General features: G+C 39.8%; 1 protein-coding gene across 9 annotated transcripts in view; it reads left to right on the forward strand.

Moving 5' to 3' along the window:
- Nucleotides 1–18,457, forward strand: part of Mga (MAX dimerization protein MGA) — a 90,917-nt gene that overhangs the window by 22,423 nt on the left and 50,037 nt on the right. For 5 of the 9 annotated variants that reach the window (XM_031371543.1, XM_031371548.1, XM_031371550.1 and 2 more), the window contains exons 1-3: nucleotides 2,838–2,978; nucleotides 8,907–10,034; nucleotides 17,068–18,013. In XM_031371543.1, the coding sequence (XP_031227403.1) occupies nucleotides 8,974–10,034; nucleotides 17,068–18,013 (2,007 nt within the window). In that variant the 5' untranslated portion in view covers nucleotides 2,838–2,978; nucleotides 8,907–8,973. Of the gene's footprint in view, nucleotides 1–2,837; nucleotides 2,979–3,278; nucleotides 3,610–8,906; nucleotides 10,035–17,067; nucleotides 18,014–18,457 lie in introns of those variants that run through there. The other 4 variants (XM_031371545.1, XM_031371544.1, XM_031371547.1 and 1 more) reach the window with 3 other exon arrangements.

An 18,457-nucleotide genomic window follows, 5' to 3' on the forward strand; every position in this document is an offset into this window, starting at 1 on the left:
TTTTTTTGTTTGTTTGTTTGTTTGTTTTTTTTCGAGACAGGGTTTCTCTGTGTAGTCCTGGCTGTCCTGGAACTCACTCTGTAGACCAGGCTGTCCTCTAACTCAGAAATCCGCCTGCCTCTGCCTCCCAAGTGCTGGGATTAAAGGCGTGCGCCACCACCGCCCAGCAAGGATTTTCTTAAATGCTAGATATTAGGCATGCACCATCATTTCTGGCTAAGGATGGCTTTCCCTTCTTCTCCCTTTGTGTTTTTGGGACAAGGTCTGTCTGTGTAGCTCTCTGGTTGTCAATACATAGACCAGGTTGGCTTCAAACTAATAGAGATCCACTTGCCTCTGTCTATAGTGCAGGATTAAAGGTATGTACCATGGCATCTGGCTATTGAAAGTAGAATACAACTAAGTACAATTTGAGAAACACTGCATTGAAAGTAGAATGTAACCATTTGTGCAATTACTTGAAAAAGCAATTAAAAAGACAAAACAAAACTCAGTCATTTGGTCGGTGGGGATATAGCACAATTGATAGGGTGTTTGCCTAGCATGCATAAAACCAAGTTTAGCAGTGGCATCTATTTGTACCCAGAGGTGGAACCAGGAGGATCAGAAGTTCAAGTCATCTTTGGCTATGTAATTTTGAAGCCAGCAAGGGATACATGAAACCCTGTTATAAGCAAAAATGGTTACTTGGTAAATCTAAACTGAATCACTGAAATAGGTATAGCTATATTAATTGTAGATTAGCATATAAAAATGCTAAAAGAACTCTGACTCTTATTTTCCAATTTATAGGTTAAGTAGACTCCACTTTGAAAACTTCCATGTAGTGTACCTATTAATCTAGTGCTGCATCTTAAAAATGTTTTGTTACCTAAAAATATTAATCTGGAGGACCATTTTAATAGTTGAGAGAAAAGCAGTTGGGAGGGCAAGCTGTAAATCTTGTCACCTGGAGGGAGATTGAGTTGTAAGAAAGTCATGCCTTTTGAGTCAGGTCAGTAATGGAGGTCTGCAAGAAGTTCAAGAAATCATGTGGAGAGAGGTCTTCAGAGAAAACAATGAGAAAGCCCAGGATGTCAGGGCAATACTTAGGATTTGAGGAAAATGATTGATGTTATGCTCAGGAAACTAGCTAGTCAGCAATGAAAATCAGTAATTGGTGAAAATTGAAATCTGGTATTTCATGTTTGCCTGGAGTAAGAAAGCATTTCTGTTGCACTTTCCCATGCAAGTTGTTCTCGTAGATTTTCCAATTAGAGGTGCTATTTGGGTTGTCTTTTTTTGAGATGCTACTGAGTCATTCATACCTTAGGGGCAGACATTTTAATAGTAAATAAACTCAAATTTTAATCTCAGAAAAATAGGATTTTTTGAGAAACCATTTCAACCCTTGAGAAGGCATCTTGGTTTAGTAGGAAAGGTTCCTGGAGTCAGAGAAGAGGAACATGTTAAAGAAATGGTTTTCAGTTTTGTCTAAGATCTTGAATGGTCTTCCTGAATCATGGGTTTCAGAATGATTTCAGAAATCTGTAAACTTTAGTTCTGGGCTTGTTTAGAACAGGAAGTTTCTCCTCAGGAATAAAAAGCTAAGTGAAGAGAAGCAAGTCAGATCAACCCTGTCGGCTATCCCTGTCTTTCCTCTTGGCTCCATCCTTACAATCTTGTTTTCCTTTAAAGTGTTTGTATTGTCATCTAGCACAGAATAAGTTTTCTTGAAAGTGAAAGGTTTGGGAATATGGACTGCATTTTATGTTTTCTACTCAATTATTTCTTTGCACTCCTTTTCACTTTAAACATTATTTACAGGTAGATTAGCAGCATGAAAGTAATAATGAATGGTAGAGAAAAACCCTAAAATTTTTGATGTTTGGTTGAGAACTACCGCTCTTAGTTGGCAATTGCCTAACATACTTATTGGTTAATGTTTCCTTTAAATTTTAAAGCTTCATTGTCTTGAAGAAACAACAACAAAAAATATACAGGCTCAAGGCACTACATTTCAGATAAAACTCTCAGGCAAATTACTTGACCATTTCTTTTTAAGACATCTTTCATCTTGGTATCAGGCAATTTAGTGGCAGCTCTTTTTCCTTTATCAAACCTTTCTTTGCTTTGCTTTTCATTTCAGCAAGGTATCTTGGCAGCGTAGCCTACCTAGAACTTGAACTCACTATAGAATTCAAGTTAGCCACGAACTTGCAGCAATCTTTCTGCTTCAGCTTCAGTGTTGAGAATATAGGTATAAACTTCCATTCTCTGCTCTCAGCAAGTCTTTCTCGAATTTTCCTAGTGTTCTTTGTTGGTGAATATTGGCAAATTGCTTACTCTTCTTTCATGGTGTTTGCTTCAGGGTTTTCCAGTGCTCTGGCGCTTTCCAGCCCTATAGCACTTTGTATAGGAGGTCCTCAGTGTTTTTTTTGTTTTTTGTTGTTTTGTTTTTTGATGAAGTTGGAAGCCTGGCGGTCTATGAAGCTTCATGTGGGTGGGGCTGGGTACGGCAGGGGCGGGGCCGGTGAAAAATCCTTGGGAAAGGCTGAAGAGTCTTCTTGGGAAAGGCCCGGTGGGCAGTGATTTCATTATTTTCACGAAGGCTTCGAATACAGGATTGAGGGTATTGTGTACCTGTTTCCTGTCTCTCCTTTCTTGATTCTGGAAGCTTCAGTAGTTCTTTCTGGATTACTAAAACGCGAAAAGGCTACGGCTTCGGCTCCGTGGGCGGAACCCAAGGGTCCTGACGCTGCTCCGGGCCGTTTGGCCTCCTGTTGTTGGGGGAGGGGCAAAGAGGTGCTGCTCGCGCCTCCCTTTGCGCCTGCGCTGCCGGCTCCAAGCGGGTAGGAGCGCGTGCGCAGTGACGTGGACATCCGGTGCGTGCGCAGGCTCTTCAGCTGAAGCGGACACACGGTGTGCGAACCCTTCAGAATAACCCTCCCCTAGAGGGATGTGAAGGACTCGGGGTGAGGCCGACCACGCCCCGCACGGTAACTCTCGGGCCTGGGTGGAGGGCGTCGCTTCAACAGTGGCCCGATTGGAGTTTTTTGAGAGTTTAAACCACTTGTGTATTTGAACGGCTTGACCAGCGTTCCGCAGAGAGCTTCGCACGCCTGGGCCTGGCTGGGCCTTACGCTGTGCAGCCTTTGGTCCCTTGTGCGAGTTGCGCATGTCATCTCGCACGCCTCCCCGACCTCACTTCCGTGTCGCTGGGAGAACTAACTAGGAACATCGACGCCGGAGACCGTGACCGGCCACGAGGCGGGCGGGGTGAGAAGTGCCTACTGCACGGCCCTGCCTTAGCGTGCGTGGGGTGTTGAGCAGCATGGCACGTTCCGCATGACGATTTGTAGCCTGGCTATCGATCGAATAAGCACAGGTTTTAGAGTTTAGCTCTCGGGGTTTCGAGTCTCCGAGGGAAACAGCCAGTGTCTATTTCTCCAAGGAACTGGATGCAGTATTTTGACACCTGTTCAAACCTTTCCTAGCGTGTAATTTCTGGTCAAATTGAGGCAAAGCCCCGAGTTTAATGAGGGAGCGATAAGTGAGTTGAATGAGTGAGAACTTGGTAAACAAAGAAGCTGTGATTTGTAAGTGCAAAATCGAAGGCGGAGAAAACAGGTAGGGGAACAGGTGGTGTTTCCTTTTTCTCTTTGTGGGGTAGCCTTGACTGGTTTTCTGTTCATAGGACTTCCCGTTTCTGTTGAGTTTTCAAGTAGGTCTTTGACTCGAGTGTAAGGTGAGCAGGAGTAAGCTTACAACCACTATAAGTTGGGAATCTGTGTTCGAAGATTATAGAGATGTTGGGGGTATTTTTCAAACTAGTGAAATTGTTGGCAGAGTGAACTGCTGTGAAGCTTTTTGCCTTCACTTTCGTCCCCCTAGAATGTCTCTTTTTCTCTGGCAAAAGGATGGAGGCAGGGATGGGTGAAGAGTGCCTGAAAAGCAGGGTGGCTTGATTAGTAGAACAGGGAAATCTCCGTCTGAGGGAGACCCACTCCTGTTCTCGTCGCCGAAGCCGACACGTGGAACTTGAGAAGTTAGGGCTCACTTTTATGCTCAGCCTGTGCGTGTTATTGAGCTTGCCAAGCTTTTGTGGCCAAGTGCCTAGACAACCCTGCCTGTCTTACTGGCGTTTTGGGCACGATGCTGCTGCAGTTAAGGTGCAGGAGAGTAGCGAGAGGGCTGCTGGGAAATGGGCTGGCGGGGCGGCTACTTGTGTAGTCTCCAAGGTTACCAAAAGCAAGCGGCTGAACAGCCCTAGGAACACAGGGTTCCGCCTGGCTGCATGTGATCCTTGTGTCTCTACCCTGGAAGAGTTTTCTTTGCGACATTTTTTTTTTTCATGTTGTTTGTGGCTAGCTATCTTCTGTAGTTGAAAAGCGAGTAACTGAAGGCTTGCAACACAAGTGAAAGACTTGAAATTTTGTTCCCTGGGTGTTTTGGCATATTTATTTAAAATTTGCTGCCCATTTCTGCTCTAAAGTTTAGTTTTTCAGGTTCTACTTAGTATCCCATAGGCACCTAAAAGCTTGTTAGCTTGAATTGTTTCAGATTGATACCTACAAATGGAGATATGTAAAAAATTAGAGTTTCAAAATGCGATTTAATTTAACCAAAAGACAAACATCATAGTGAGCCCGCTGTACAGTATACATTTATCGTTTGAAAGGGCATGGCTAGCATGGACAACATTGAGAATGTGTTGACCATCACTTGAAATTTGTGGGTTTTTTTTGTTTGTTTGTTTTGTTTTTGTTTTTGTTTTTTTCGAAACAGGGTTTTTCTGGATCGCCCTGGCTGTCCTGGAACTCACTCTAGCCCAGGCTAGCCTCGAACTCAGAAATCCTCCTGTCTCTGTCTCCCAAGTGCTGGGATTAAAGGCGTGTGCCACCACCACCCGGCTGAAATTTGTGTTTTAAAAGTAATATATTGACTTGGAATTTTGACTTGTAGTTAACTATGTAAATCATTTAATTGGGTTGCTACATAGTGTGTTTTATGGGTGACCATTATAGTAAAAATTTCCGGAAGACCACTGGATGAAAAAAAAATAGGTACTCTGATTTTGTTACAATTAATGCAACTTGCTACACTGTTTTAAACGATGTCTGTTATAGATTGTGAATATGTGTAGTGAGGGGACTGAGAATTCTCTCTTAACAACTAAATTTTAGGCCCTTTCCAACCCTTACTTTAATCTAGGTAAATGCTTGATGAGGAAAGGCTGAACCAAAAGCTAGGCTGGCCTAGAATACTTAAGAGATTCTCCTGCCTCAGCCTCCCCAGTGCTGGATTAAAGGTTTGCACCACCAGCCTGTTTTCTTTATTAAAACTTTAAGAGAGCAAAATACAGAGTACTTTAGAATATTGCCAGAGCAGATTTCTTTTTTCTTTCTTGCTAGCACTTCTAAAGTACAATGATTTTTGCAAATGGACATTATGGTTATCTTAGAGATTAGAGTAGTCCTTGTATTTGTGAAACAACATGTTCGTCAAATGACAAGTTGTAGATGAGAAAAATCAAACATGGAAGCCGGACGGTGGTGGCGCACGCCTTTAATCCCAGCACTTGGGAGGCAGAGGCAGGTGAATCTCTGAGTTCGAGGCCAGCCTGGTCTACAGAGTGAGTTCCAGGACAGCCAGAGCTACACAGAGAAACCCTGTCTCGAAAAAACAAAAAACAAAAAACAAAAAAACAAAACAAAACAAAAAATCAAACATGGGCTGGGGATGTATAATTTAAGTGGTAACCCACTTAAATATCATGTGAGAATCCCTTTCTGGTTGGGTTATCAGCACTATGGGTGGTGGCATGTATCTCAAGTTTATGATAGCTTGGGGTTATAAATTGGTCTTTGATTTTATGTATTTTGGTTAACTGGTGCAATAAATTAAAGTTTAAGTTTTTTGGTTTAGACAGTGTAGCTGTCTTCAGATACTCCAGAATAGGGTGACAGATCTCATATTGGTTGGTTGTGAGCCACCATGTGGTTGCTGGGATTTGAACTCAGGACCTTTGGAAGAGCAGTCAGTGCTCTTAACTGCTGAGCTATCTCTCCAGCCCCCTTTGGTTTAGTTTTTTGAAAAGGCTTTATGCAAGCCTATAAGTTCTGACTTTTCCTGTTTTTTCATACATATTTTCACACTTTTATTACATGCCTACATACAAAGTTGAAATAAAGCAATTTATATTTTTTTTCCCCTTTGGGGGAAGGGCTGGGGCAGGCAGGTCTCACATAGCCCAGGCTGGCTTTGAATTTTATATCTAGTTGTGAACTTCTAATTTTCCTGCCTTGGTGTTTGGGTTTATAGGCATGCACCACCTTGTTTTATTTTGTTCCCCCCCCACCCAAATGTGGTGTTGGGCATTGTCTTTGTGTGTGCTAGATAGGCATTCTGTTGACTGATCTACATCTTCTCCCCAATTTGTGTTTTCAGCACTTTCTTTGGGCAAAATTGTGTGTACCTCTACCATGGTGTATAACTTTTGTAAGTTCTCTAAACTTAAACCTATTGGAGTCACCAGATGACTTGTGAAACTTTTGTCAATGTGTGATATGTATTGACTAATTTAGAAAACTAGTCATCTTTATGGATAAAATCTTAAGGCAGCTTTAGAAAATAATTTTTTTAAGCCTTACCTACCTTAGTCCTTCTGTTTAATTCCCAGCACTGCAAAGCAAAAATCCACAGACTTAACCAGAGCCCAGTGTATTTCTGAAGAATGCATCTCATGTCACCCTAGCTAATAGTGAGACATTGTCTCAAAAGGAACAGACACCAAGATAAACAAAAATTACTCCAACCCAGAGGAGCTTATCTGTGGTCATGGATGTTAGGGCTCTAGTATTAAAGAGTAGATCCCCTCTCTAAGCCCCTTAACACAAGAGTGGCCTGGCCCCACCCCTGAGGACTTCCAGCTGCCAGACTCTTCCCACAGAACACAGCAGTGGCTGGACCCAGTCCCTTTATGCTCTACAGAGTGAAAATCCCAAGATGGGGCCACCCTGGAAAGCTCCTCCCCCAAGAAACCCCATATGAAGCCTGCCTCCTGCTCAGTTTTTGCAGTTTCTCACCCAAGCCAAGGTTTTCCCAATAACTCTCTTGTGTGAGGTTTGTTGTGTGGTGTGTCTTTGTAGTATTCCTTGGCTCCCTACTGCCATGTTACTTCTCCCTTCAAAGCTGAAACACTTCACCACCCCTTTAATCGAAGTCTCAACTCATGGCAATTCTCTTGCCTCAGCAGCTTTCTGATAGTTTAATGGGTGTGAGCCATCAAGCCTGGCTACTTACAACTTTTTTTTTTTTTTTTTTTTGGAGACGGGGTCTGTTTAGTCCTGGCTGTCTTGGAACTAATTCTCTGTGCAGATCAGGATGGTTTCGAACTTACTTTTTGAGCTATACTTTGCTTAACATAAAATTTGTAGTTTAAGTGCACCAGAACCTGGAGAGATGACTCAGTGGATAAACCACTTAAATATGAGCACTGGAATTTTTGTCCCTGGTACCCAAGAGCCTCTCTGACTGACTGTGTAGCCTAAACTGTTCTTGACCTTTAAATAATATTCCTACCTTAGCCTTCTAATCTGTAGGATTATATCTTGACAACCTCACCAAGTTTATATAGTTTTCTAAAATAATTTAGTTTGTGTAAGATTTGTAGGATTGTTACTAATTTTTTTGAGAGATAGAATAAGAATAACTTTTAGCTAGTTAGATTAAAATTAGTTTAAAGATGATAGAAATGATTAGAGTAATTGGGTGTAGTGACCCATGTCTATAATCTTAGTACTTGACAGTCAGACACAGGAAGATTGCTATAAGGTTGAGGCTAGCTTGATCTACATAATGAGGCTATGATTTTGTCTTGAGAAACCATCTCCCTACTCCTGCTCTTTGATTAGGGCTGGAGAGATGGCTCAGTGGTTAAGAACACTGACTGCTCTTCTGAAGGTCCTGAGTTCAAATCCTAGCAACCACATGGTGGCTCACAACTGTCCATAATGAGATCTGATGCCCTCTTCTGGAGTGTCTGAAGACAGCTACAGTGTACTTACATATAATAAATAAATAAATCTTTAAAAGAATGATTAGGGATTTCAGAACAAATACCCTTACAGTAATCGAAGGAAGGCTATAAACTGTGTCTTAAGAGAATTAGGAGTGTTTTTGGATAACATGATCAGTTATTTTTCTTTTTTTGTGACAGGTTCTCATGTATCCCAGGGTGATCTTGAATTCCCTTAAACTTCTTAATTTATTTTTTTGACAATTTCATACTTGTATCTTGCATCAGATTGCATGGATTTTAGTAATTTTCATCTCTACTTCTCACCCTATTTTCTCTACCGCTCCAGTCGAAACCTATTTTCTCAATATATTAATATTAATGTTCTTTGTGTGTGTGTGTGTGTGTCTCACTGAGTTTAAAGGTTTTAGATAAATTTTTAGTATGTGCTTGTTTGGGTCTGCATGTCACCTAATGAACATTGAGGTCAAAGGAGAGGTTTTTAAAATTAGTTCTCTTTATTCACTTTTTCGTAAGGTTCAGGAATTGAACTCGGATCAGCTGGTTTGCCTGAACTGCTGAGCTATCTCCCTGGCCTCTACTGAGTTTAAGGAGGATGCTTGCATGAGCATGTGTAGGTGATTATTTACTGGAGCAAGTTCATCTGTGGCTATACCACTGACTGACTTGGAACTTGTGCTCTTTCTCCATCTCCAAGTGCTTAGAGAACAGGTCTATGACACTGCTCCTGGTATATGCAGGGCTGGAAGTTGGACCCAAGGCTTTATGTGTTCTAGGCAGATCTTTACCAGATGAGTTACAGTTCTAGCCCTAGCAGTTGTATTTTTGTTAGAAAAATTCTGAGTTGACTAAAGGTTTTTTGTTCTGTTTTTTGTTTGTTTTTTAGGACGAGAAAGTATTTGTAACTATGTATTGACTACAGTTTTCTTACTACTGAATTTCTTACTGGAATCATGGAAGAGAAACAGCAAATCATATTGGCCAATCAAGATGGAGGGACAGTGACAGGAGCAGCACCTACCTTCTTTGTCATCCTAAAGCAGCCAGGAAATGGCAAAACTGATCAAGGAATTCTGGTTACTAATCGAGATGCCCGTGCTTTGTTGAGTAGGGAGTCATCACCAGGAAAATCTAAAGAGAAAATTTGCCTTCCAGCTGATTGTACTGTGGGAAAAATCACTGTTACCCTTGATAACAATAGTATGTGGAATGAGTTCCATAATCGAAGCACAGAGATGATTCTGACCAAACAGGGAAGACGCATGTTTCCTTATTGTCGATATTGGATAACAGGCTTAGATTCAAATTTAAAGTATATTCTTGTAATGGACATATCTCCTGTGGATAGTCATCGGTATAAGTGGAATGGTCGTTGGTGGGAACCCAGTGGGAAGGCTGAACCTCATATTTTGGGGAGAGTTTTCATTCATCCAGAATCTCCTTCTACAGGTCATTATTGGATGCATCAGCCAGTATCTTTCTATAAACTCAAACTTACCAACAATACACTGGACCAGGAAGGACATATTATCTTGCACTCTATGCATCGTTATCTGCCAAGGCTTCATTTGGTGCCAGCAGAAAAAGCTACAGAAGTGATACAGTTAAATGGCCCTGGTGTTCATACTTTTACTTTCCCCCAGACTGAATTCTTTGCAGTAACAGCTTATCAAAACATTCAGATTACTCAGTTGAAAATAGATTACAATCCATTTGCAAAAGGCTTTCGGGATGATGGCTTGAGCAGTAAGCCTCAGAGAGATGGAAAACAGAGGAATAGCTCTGATCAAGAAGGGAATAGTGTTTCTAGTTCTCCTGGTCATCGTGTTCGTCTTACAGATGGTGAGGGGTCAGAGATACATTCAGGTGATTTTGATCCTGTGTTAAGGGGTCATGAAACATCAAGCCTAGGCTTAGAGAAGCCTCCCCATAATGTAAAACAAGACTTTGTTGGATTTATGAATACTGATTCGACACATGAAGTTCCTCAGTTGAAACATGAGATTTCTGAAAGGTAAGTCATAATTTTTTTTTTTTAATTTACATTTATTTAGTATGTTTGCATGTGTATACGTCAAAGGACAACTTTAGAGAATTGATGTTCATGTGGCTCTGGAACATCAGATTCTGCACCTTTACCCACTGATTACCTCTCTGGTTGGGTAATAGTTTTCTGTTCTTAGAGGTAAAAAGATTGAGATGGGCCATGTGATAGATTGATTTCCAATACCATGTAAAAACTGCTCACGATAGCATGTTTGTAACCCAGCACTTGAGAAGGGAAGGAAGGAAAAAAGATTAGAAGTTTAAGGCCATTTTTACTTATATATCAAATTTGAGGTTAGCCTGAAAGAAATGAGACCTTTTCCTTAAGTGTTTTTAAGTGTTCTCTCTCTCACTTCCTCTCTCCTCTTCACTCTCCCTCTCACTCGCTCTTTCCCCATCTCTCTGCTCCCTTGCCTAGTTGCGTTAGGTCTAGCTTCCCATCTTATGTTGTGTAGAACTGTTAAAGGTGGGAGCATTATGATTTCAGTTTTTTATTGTTTTGATGATTGTGAGGACTTGCAGCCACTCAGGAGATTATATGTGAGGGAGTCTTTTCTTGGTCGCTGATTTCTTCTGTTGTTTGTGTACCTTTAAGGTCAAAACTACATTGTTTTAATTAATAGAGCTTTATAGTTCCAACTGCCAGACTATGGTCCTATTACATAGTCCTCCATTGTTGTAGGGCCTTTTTCTAAAAATAGTCATTGTTGGCTCCAAACTAGTTTGTAATTCCTGTTGCGCAGCCCCCTCCCCCTTTCAAGACAGTGTCTCACTATTCTAGAGGATAAATTCAAGACCTAGAGGATTCATGAAACTACAGATGGTGCTAAATTAGCTTCATGTCTTTTCTCTGTGTACATGTTAACTATCACAGTAAGATATTAACAGTATTAACAAAATATAATTATAATTTTAAACTTAATTTACTTATTTTTGTACCTTGGCTAACCACCAGGCAACTGAAATTGAAGAAAGCAAAATTGAGGACAAAGGGCCTTAGTACATCTTGTTTCAACCATGTATGATATAGTTTTTTTTTTTTTTAAAACAACTTTTAGTGTTAGGCCTATAGGTTTGAGCCTATAAAAAAAGATTGCCCCTATTTCAGAAACTGGCCCCAGGCCACCTTTTTTGATGGTAATCAGGAGATTCCAGTCTCCCTTAGAATCACTTAACTTGCTAAACTCATTCACAGAACTCAGGAAATATTCTACCAGATCTCCTGTTGCCTTTGCTCTTCCCAGAGGCTGAGCTGACTCAGGAGTGCTGATTCTCTAACCAGTGTTCATCTTTTCGGTAGCCTTGCTGACATTGAAGCTATGTGCCTGTGTGTGTGTGTGTGTGTGTGTGTGTGTGTGTGTGTGTGTGTGTTGGGGTCGGGGGGACTATGACATCAACTCTAGCATAATTAATTCTATTCTCTTTCTTAAGTGTGAGCAGTATGTTCATGAAATACTTTAAGAAAATACTTTATCAGAAAATTTCAAATATTTAAGAATTCTGTGCCATAAACTTTAAAGACCAGATTCTTTATATATAAGTACACCTGCACACATTCCTTTTTCTTTCTGTTTTTAAAAAAAAACATTTATTTTATGTGTATGGGTGTTTTGCCTTCCTCTGTGTGTGTGTACCATGTATATGCTTGGTGCCATGGATCGCCCGAATCTGGAGTTACAAACAGTTACCATGTGGGTGCTGGGAATTGAACCTGGGTCCTATAGAGAAGCCAGTGCTCCTAACTGATGATGAGCCATTTCTGCAGCCCCTGTTTTTGTTTTTTAAAGACGGTCTTACTGTGTAGTCCTAGCTTAGAATTCAGTAGGTCCACCTGACTGGGATTAAAAGCATGCATATCTGACCTGTTTTTATTGAGATAGAGTTTTGTTAGCTCAGTAGAGGTTGGCTTGGGGCTTCTGATCTGGTTCCTTTGCTTCTGTGTGTCAAGAGTTGTGATTATAGGTGTTGCACTGCTATGCTTAACTCTTAATAATTTTACAGGGCTTTCGTTTGTATTTTTGTTATGTATTGGCCGGCCTGGAACCCATAGATATAATCTACCTGCTTCAGTCTCTCAAATGCTAGGATTAAAGGTTCACATCACCACACCTGCCTCACTGATTTTTATGGCAGAGGGTGATGATGGTAGTACTGGGGATTGAATTTAGGTCCTTCCACATTCTTGGTATGCATGCAAACACTAAGGTATATATCCTCTAGTAGACTCTCACTGAGAAAAATAGGCTAAAATCTATCCTATAATTACAGAATTTTGTTCTGTTACTCTGTTTGTTTAAGATCAGATCTTACTTTGTAGTCCTGGCTGTTCTGGAACTTGTTGTATACAGTAGTAAGTAGGCTTACCTCAAACTTCCAGAGATTTTCCTTTCTCTGTCTCTGAGTATTGAGATTTAAAGGCATCTGCCAGTTTGTATGCACTTATTTCGTTCTCTTTTAAAAATTGTCTGTGATGCTGGGCAGTGGTGGCGCACGCCTTTAATCCTAGCACTTGGGAGGCAGAGGCAGGTGGATTTCTGAGTTCGAGGCCAGCCTGATCTACAGAGTGAGTTCCAGGACAGCCAAGACCACACAGAGAAACCCTGTCTCGAAAAACCAAAACCAAAAAAAAAAAAGTCTCTGATTAATTTATTTTAATTAAAAAGTATTTTATGTGTATGGGTGTTTTGCTTGTATATATGTCTGTTGTTTGTATACCACATGCATGCCTGGTACCCACAGAGGCCAGAAGAGAACATTTGAACTGGAGTTAGAGGTTCTGAGCTGGAATGTAGGTGGCTAGGAATCAAGCATGGCTCCTCTATAAGGGTAGCTGGTGCTTTTAACTACTTAGTCATCTTTCTGCTCAAATTCCCCTACCATCCCTACCCTGTTTTTTAAAAAATCTGGGATCAACTCCTATTCGGGCTGGTTTTGAATTCCTGGACTCAAACTGTTCTCCTTTCTCAGTCTCCTTTCCATTTCTTCCTTTTGATATTGATTTTCTCTTACTCTATAGGTTTTTTTTCTTTTGGTTGGGTAGTACCAGGTTAAGTGCTTTACCAAAGAAAGAGCTATAGCCCCTGCTGTTTTAGGCTATTTCTTTATTTTGTTCCTTTTTGTGGTCTTTAATTTTATTGGTTTGAATTTTTATGGTTAGTAGGCAAAGGATTTATTGATTTTTTTTTTTTAAATTCTTTTCATGTCCATATCATTAATTGCTCCCCTAATCTTTATTATTTCTTTTCACTTACTGATTTGGGGGTTTGTCTTGTTATTTTTTTTTCTTTTTTCTTTCTTTCTTTTTTTTTGGTTTTTCGAGACAAGGTTTCTCTGTATAACCCTGGCTGTCCTGGAACTCACTCTGTAGACCAGGCTGGCCTCGAACTCAGAAATCCACCTGCCTCTGTCTCCCAAGTGCTGGGACTAAAAGCATGCGCCACCACCGCCCGGCTATCTTGTTATTTTTTAAGACCTTGAAACCTGTCCTTATTGAATTCTATTTTGTTTTATGACAGGGGTCTCTCTCTGCATAGCACTAACTCTCCTGGAACTGACTATGTGGATTAGGGTGGCTAGAACTCACAGAGATCCACCTGACTCTGTTGGAATTAAAGGCATGCACCATTATGTCCTGTTTGAATTATTATTGTAACAATAGACTTTCTTCTTAGAACTTCCTTTATTGTATCCCAAAGATTTTGATAAGGTGTGTTTTCATTTTTATTTGATTCTGTGAATTTAAAAGGTTTCCTTTGTTTTGTTTGTTTTATTTTGTTTCTTTCTTTAGTGACTTTCCTGATCACTGAAACTTGTATTGCTCATTCTCCTGGTATTTGAATAATTGAATAGTTTCTGTAGATTCCTTTGATATTGCTGCTTAGTTTTACTTTGTTTGATATGGAAAAATATGAGAAATTTAAAAAATGTTAAGATATGTGTATGCTCTAAAATGTGATCTTTTAAGAAAGCTTCATGTGTATTTCTGAGCTATTAGGTAGAATATCCATATATTTGTGTTAAATTCATTTCTCTGTGGTAGTTTAACTGAAGTTCCCTAATTGTTTTTGTTTTTTTTTCGAGACCGTGTTTCTCTGTGTAGTCCTGGCTGTCCTGGAACTCATTCTGTAGACCAGGTTGGCCTTGAACTCAGAAATCCGCCTGCCTCTGCCTCCCAAGTGCTGGGATTAAAGGGGTGCGCCACCACCGCCCGGCTAATTGTTTTGTTTAGATTACATTTACTAGTGAGACTACAGTACTTGAGTTTTTCCTCATCATTATTGTATCTGGGCTATATTTGTTTCTATATATAAGTTGATTTTATGAAATTGGGTAGACAATAAGTGCATATATTTATATTTATATTTTATATTCACAGGTGTTTAACCTTCTTGATGAATTGTTAAATCTAACGTCCTTTTCTTTCCTCTTCTTCTTTTTCTGTTTTTTGAGACAGTCCAGGCTAGCCCAGGATGGCCTAAAACTTGGAACAATCCCCTTGCCTGGGCATCTTGAGTGCTAGGATTACAAGTATGAACCACCAAACCTAGTTGATTTTGTGTGTGTGTGTGTGTGTGTGTGTGTTTTAAACTATAGAAAGTTTAAGATGACCAGTGTGAGGACACACACCTTTAATTCTAGTGCTCTGGAGGCAAAGGCGGGCAGATCTCTCTCTGAGTTCTAAGCTAGTCTGGTCTACATAAAAGGTTTCAGGCCAGCCAGCAATACATAGTAAGACTCTGTCTCAAATGAAACAAGAATAGAATACTTAGCATGCTGGTTGGCCCAAGATGATGGAGGCACGTGATGCTAAGTCTGACACTTAATTTGAATTTGATCCCCAGAGCCCCACATCTTGAAAGGACAAGACTGACTTCCACCAGTTGTTCTGTAATACATGTAAATATACACATACATGTAATAGATTTTTTTTAATGTTTTAAGATGTTCACATGCCATAAAATCTGCCTTTTTAAAGTAAATCAGTGGGCACCATGCTCTACTAGCAGGCACAGAACCTTGGATCCCACCCTCAGTGCTGCACAAAACCAGGACTGGTGATGAAGGCCTGTAATTAACCTATCATTAGGGAGGTAGAGGCAAGAGAACCTGAAGTCTAGGTTCTTCCTCAGCTGCTATCATCTACATTACAATCAGAGTGGAAAGTTACTCACTGAAGGATGTTTGACTAAGTTCTGCAGGAGCAAGTAACTTTGTTCACATAGTTGTGCATGTTTGATATATTTGGATTTTATAAAGACAATGTATATTAAGTTAGCAAGTTTTGTAAAAAGTAGTGTTTCATTGAGATATATTAGAGTTGGAATTCTTTTTGAGACAGTAAAGTGGATTTGTGTGGCTTAGTATATGAAATTTAATGTAGATTATTATTTAAAGTGAGCCTAAAAAGGCACAGGTTAGATGATATAGTATGTAGAAAAGCATCACGGGAGATTTGTCCTTTTTCTTTTTTAGTTTCACAAACCTATTTTAAATTGTTTTATTTTCACATTTTATTTGGTTGGTTGGTTGGTTGGTGTGTGTGTGTGTGTGTGTGTGTGTGTGTGTGTGTGTGTGTGTGTGTAGGTCTGAGGACTAATGGGAGTTATTTTTTCTGATCTCAGGAATCAGATCCATTCAAGCTGTCAGATTTTAACCTCAAGTACCTTTACCACTGAGCCAACTCAAAGGCCTGACCTTAAATTTCTTGTCCTCTTTGTCTTCACTTTGTATGTGCTGAGATGACCCGTATGTTTGATTTATGTGGTACTGAGGATTGATCTTGGGCTTTGTAGATGCTGGGCAAGTACTTTACAAACTAAGGAGCATCCCCAGTTGTAACCTAGCCTTTTTATTTTGGAAGTTTGTGGCAAAATCTTTCCCCCTCCCTTCAGAGTCTCACTATGTAGCCCGGGCTGGCATGGAGCTTTTTATGAAGACCTGCCAAGCCTCACCTCAGGTCCGTCTGCCTCTGAGTGCTGGGGTAAAAGACATGCGATATTATCACCCCCACCAGTGCCATAGCTGGGGGGGCAAATTCTTCACATTGAAAACATGTCTTTTTTGGGGGAAAGAAGGGTGCTGGAATTGAACCTAGGACCTTACACTTATTGGGCAGGCATTCTACTACTGAGCCACACAAAATTATTCCTTGAAAGTAAGTTTTTTTAATTTGAAAAATTGAAAATGTTTTGGTGGTAAGGTAAGTATGCTGAGAAGGCTACTATAATGAACTGGTTAAGATGTTAAGTTTTGTATTAGGTATTTTATCTGAAATACAGAAAAGAACTAGCAATTTGAAAGCATATTGATTTATTGTAATTCCTAGTTATGATAGACTGCTTGTTTTTTTTTTTTTTGGTTTCTAGAGACAGGTTGTTTTTGTTTTTATTTTTGTAGCCATGGCTGACCTGGAACTCTGCATGCAAATCAGGCTGGCCTTGAACTCAGAGACCTATCTCTTTGTGCTGGAATTGAAGGCGTGCACCACCACTGCCCAGCTATAATAGACATTTTTTCCCTCTTATTGGTATTTGATGATGCATGAATTTCTAAGAATTTGATTTTTGGTTGGTTTTAGCTGACTTTTAGTATGGAGTTCTGTATATGTGATCAATATCTAACGGCAAACACATTTTATAAGGTACTCTGCATTTTGATTTAATTATAAGGGGAAACTATATTCTTTTCCCATGTTTTATTTATATAAGTGGAGTTAGTTTATGTAGTGATGGAGATTAAATTAAATTTGTTCTAGGAAAGCAGTTTACCAGTTGAACTACATTCCCAGCCCTGAAACTTTGCTCTTGAATTGTATTTTTCTGTATGAAACATTGATAAACATGTGATGTTGATAATTTACTTTTGAGCACTTTGTTAAGTTACAATTTTTAAGTAATGACTCATGAGATCTGATGAATATATTGGTTTTAAGAACTTTTTTTCCTTTCCTGAGTCTTGTTTATGGATAGTTCTGTACTTTTTATCTTCTTCTACCTCTCTAGTCGTATTGTGAACAGTTTTGAAGATGATTCCCAGATTTCCTCACCATTAAACCCGAATGGAAACTTTAATGTCGTCATTAAAGAGGAGCCTCTAGATGATTATGATTATGAACTTGGTGAATGCCCAGAAGGGATTACAGTGAAACAAGAAGAGACAGATGAGGAAACAGATGTATATTCAAACAGCGATGATGATCCTATACTAGAGAAACAACTAAAGAGGCACAATAAAGTTGATATTTTGGAAGCTGACCATCCGTCTTATAAATGGCTACCAAATAGCCCAGGTGTTGCTAAAGCTAAGATGTTTAAATTAGATGCTGGGAAGATGCCAGTAGTTTACCTGGAGCCCTGTGCTGTTACGAAAAGCACAGTCAAAATTTCTGAATTGCCTGATAATATGCTCTCCACATCTCGAAAAGATAAATCTATGTTGGCAGAATTAGAATATTTGCCTGCGTATATTGAAAATTCTGATGGGACTGGCTTTTGCCTAAGCAAGGATTCAGAAAATAGTCTCAGAAAACAGTCATCATCAGATCTCAGAATTGTACAAAAATATACTTTACTTAAAGATCCTAATTGGAAATACCCTGACATATTTGACAACAGTAGCACGGAAAGAATACATGACAGTTCAAAAGGATCAACCGGAGACTCATTTTCAGGAAAAGAGGACTTGGGCAAAAAGCGAACACCGATGCTTAAAATGGCAATACCCTCAAAGACTGTGACTGCTAGTCAGAGTGCCTCTCCAAATACTCCTGGGAAAAGAGGAAGGCCAAGAAAGTTGAGACTCTCTAAGGCAGGGCGACCACCTAAAAACACAGGGAAATCTTTAGCTGCTGCCAAGAATATTCCTGTAGGCCCTGGAAGTACCTTTCCTGATGTGAAGCCTGATCTAGAAGATGTGGATGGTGTGCTCTTTGTTTCCTTTGAATCAAAGGTATGATTCCAATGATCAACTTTCTTTTTAAGGTCTGCTAATCAGTTTTAAATTGTAAATTTGCTTAAAATTTAGGATCTACTTTTATTAATGTATCTATTTGAGAGTATGTTTGGGGATATTGAGTGAGTGTTAAACATTTGGTTTAGTTAACAGTAATCACTTCTTAAGATACTTACTTTGAAATAAACTTTAAAAATGTACCTTTGTGTAGATCTCACTCTAATTTGTTCAGTATGTTTATCTGATTAAAAAAGATTTATATACATGTGTCTGTGTATGTGAGTGCAAGTGCCTGTGGAGGCCAGAGGTGTCAGGTTGCCCTGGAGCTACTAGAGTTGAAGCCACTTATGAGCTATAACATCAGTGTTGGAAAATTGAACTTGAGGACTGGTGAGATAGCTCAGTGCTTGAGAGCACTGGCTGCTCTTTCAGAGGTCATGA

The sequence above is a fragment of the Mastomys coucha genome, unplaced genomic scaffold (assembly GCF_008632895.1).
Source record: "Mastomys coucha isolate ucsf_1 unplaced genomic scaffold, UCSF_Mcou_1 pScaffold15, whole genome shotgun sequence".
Classification (NCBI taxonomy): Eukaryota; Metazoa; Chordata; class Mammalia; order Rodentia; family Muridae; genus Mastomys; species Mastomys coucha.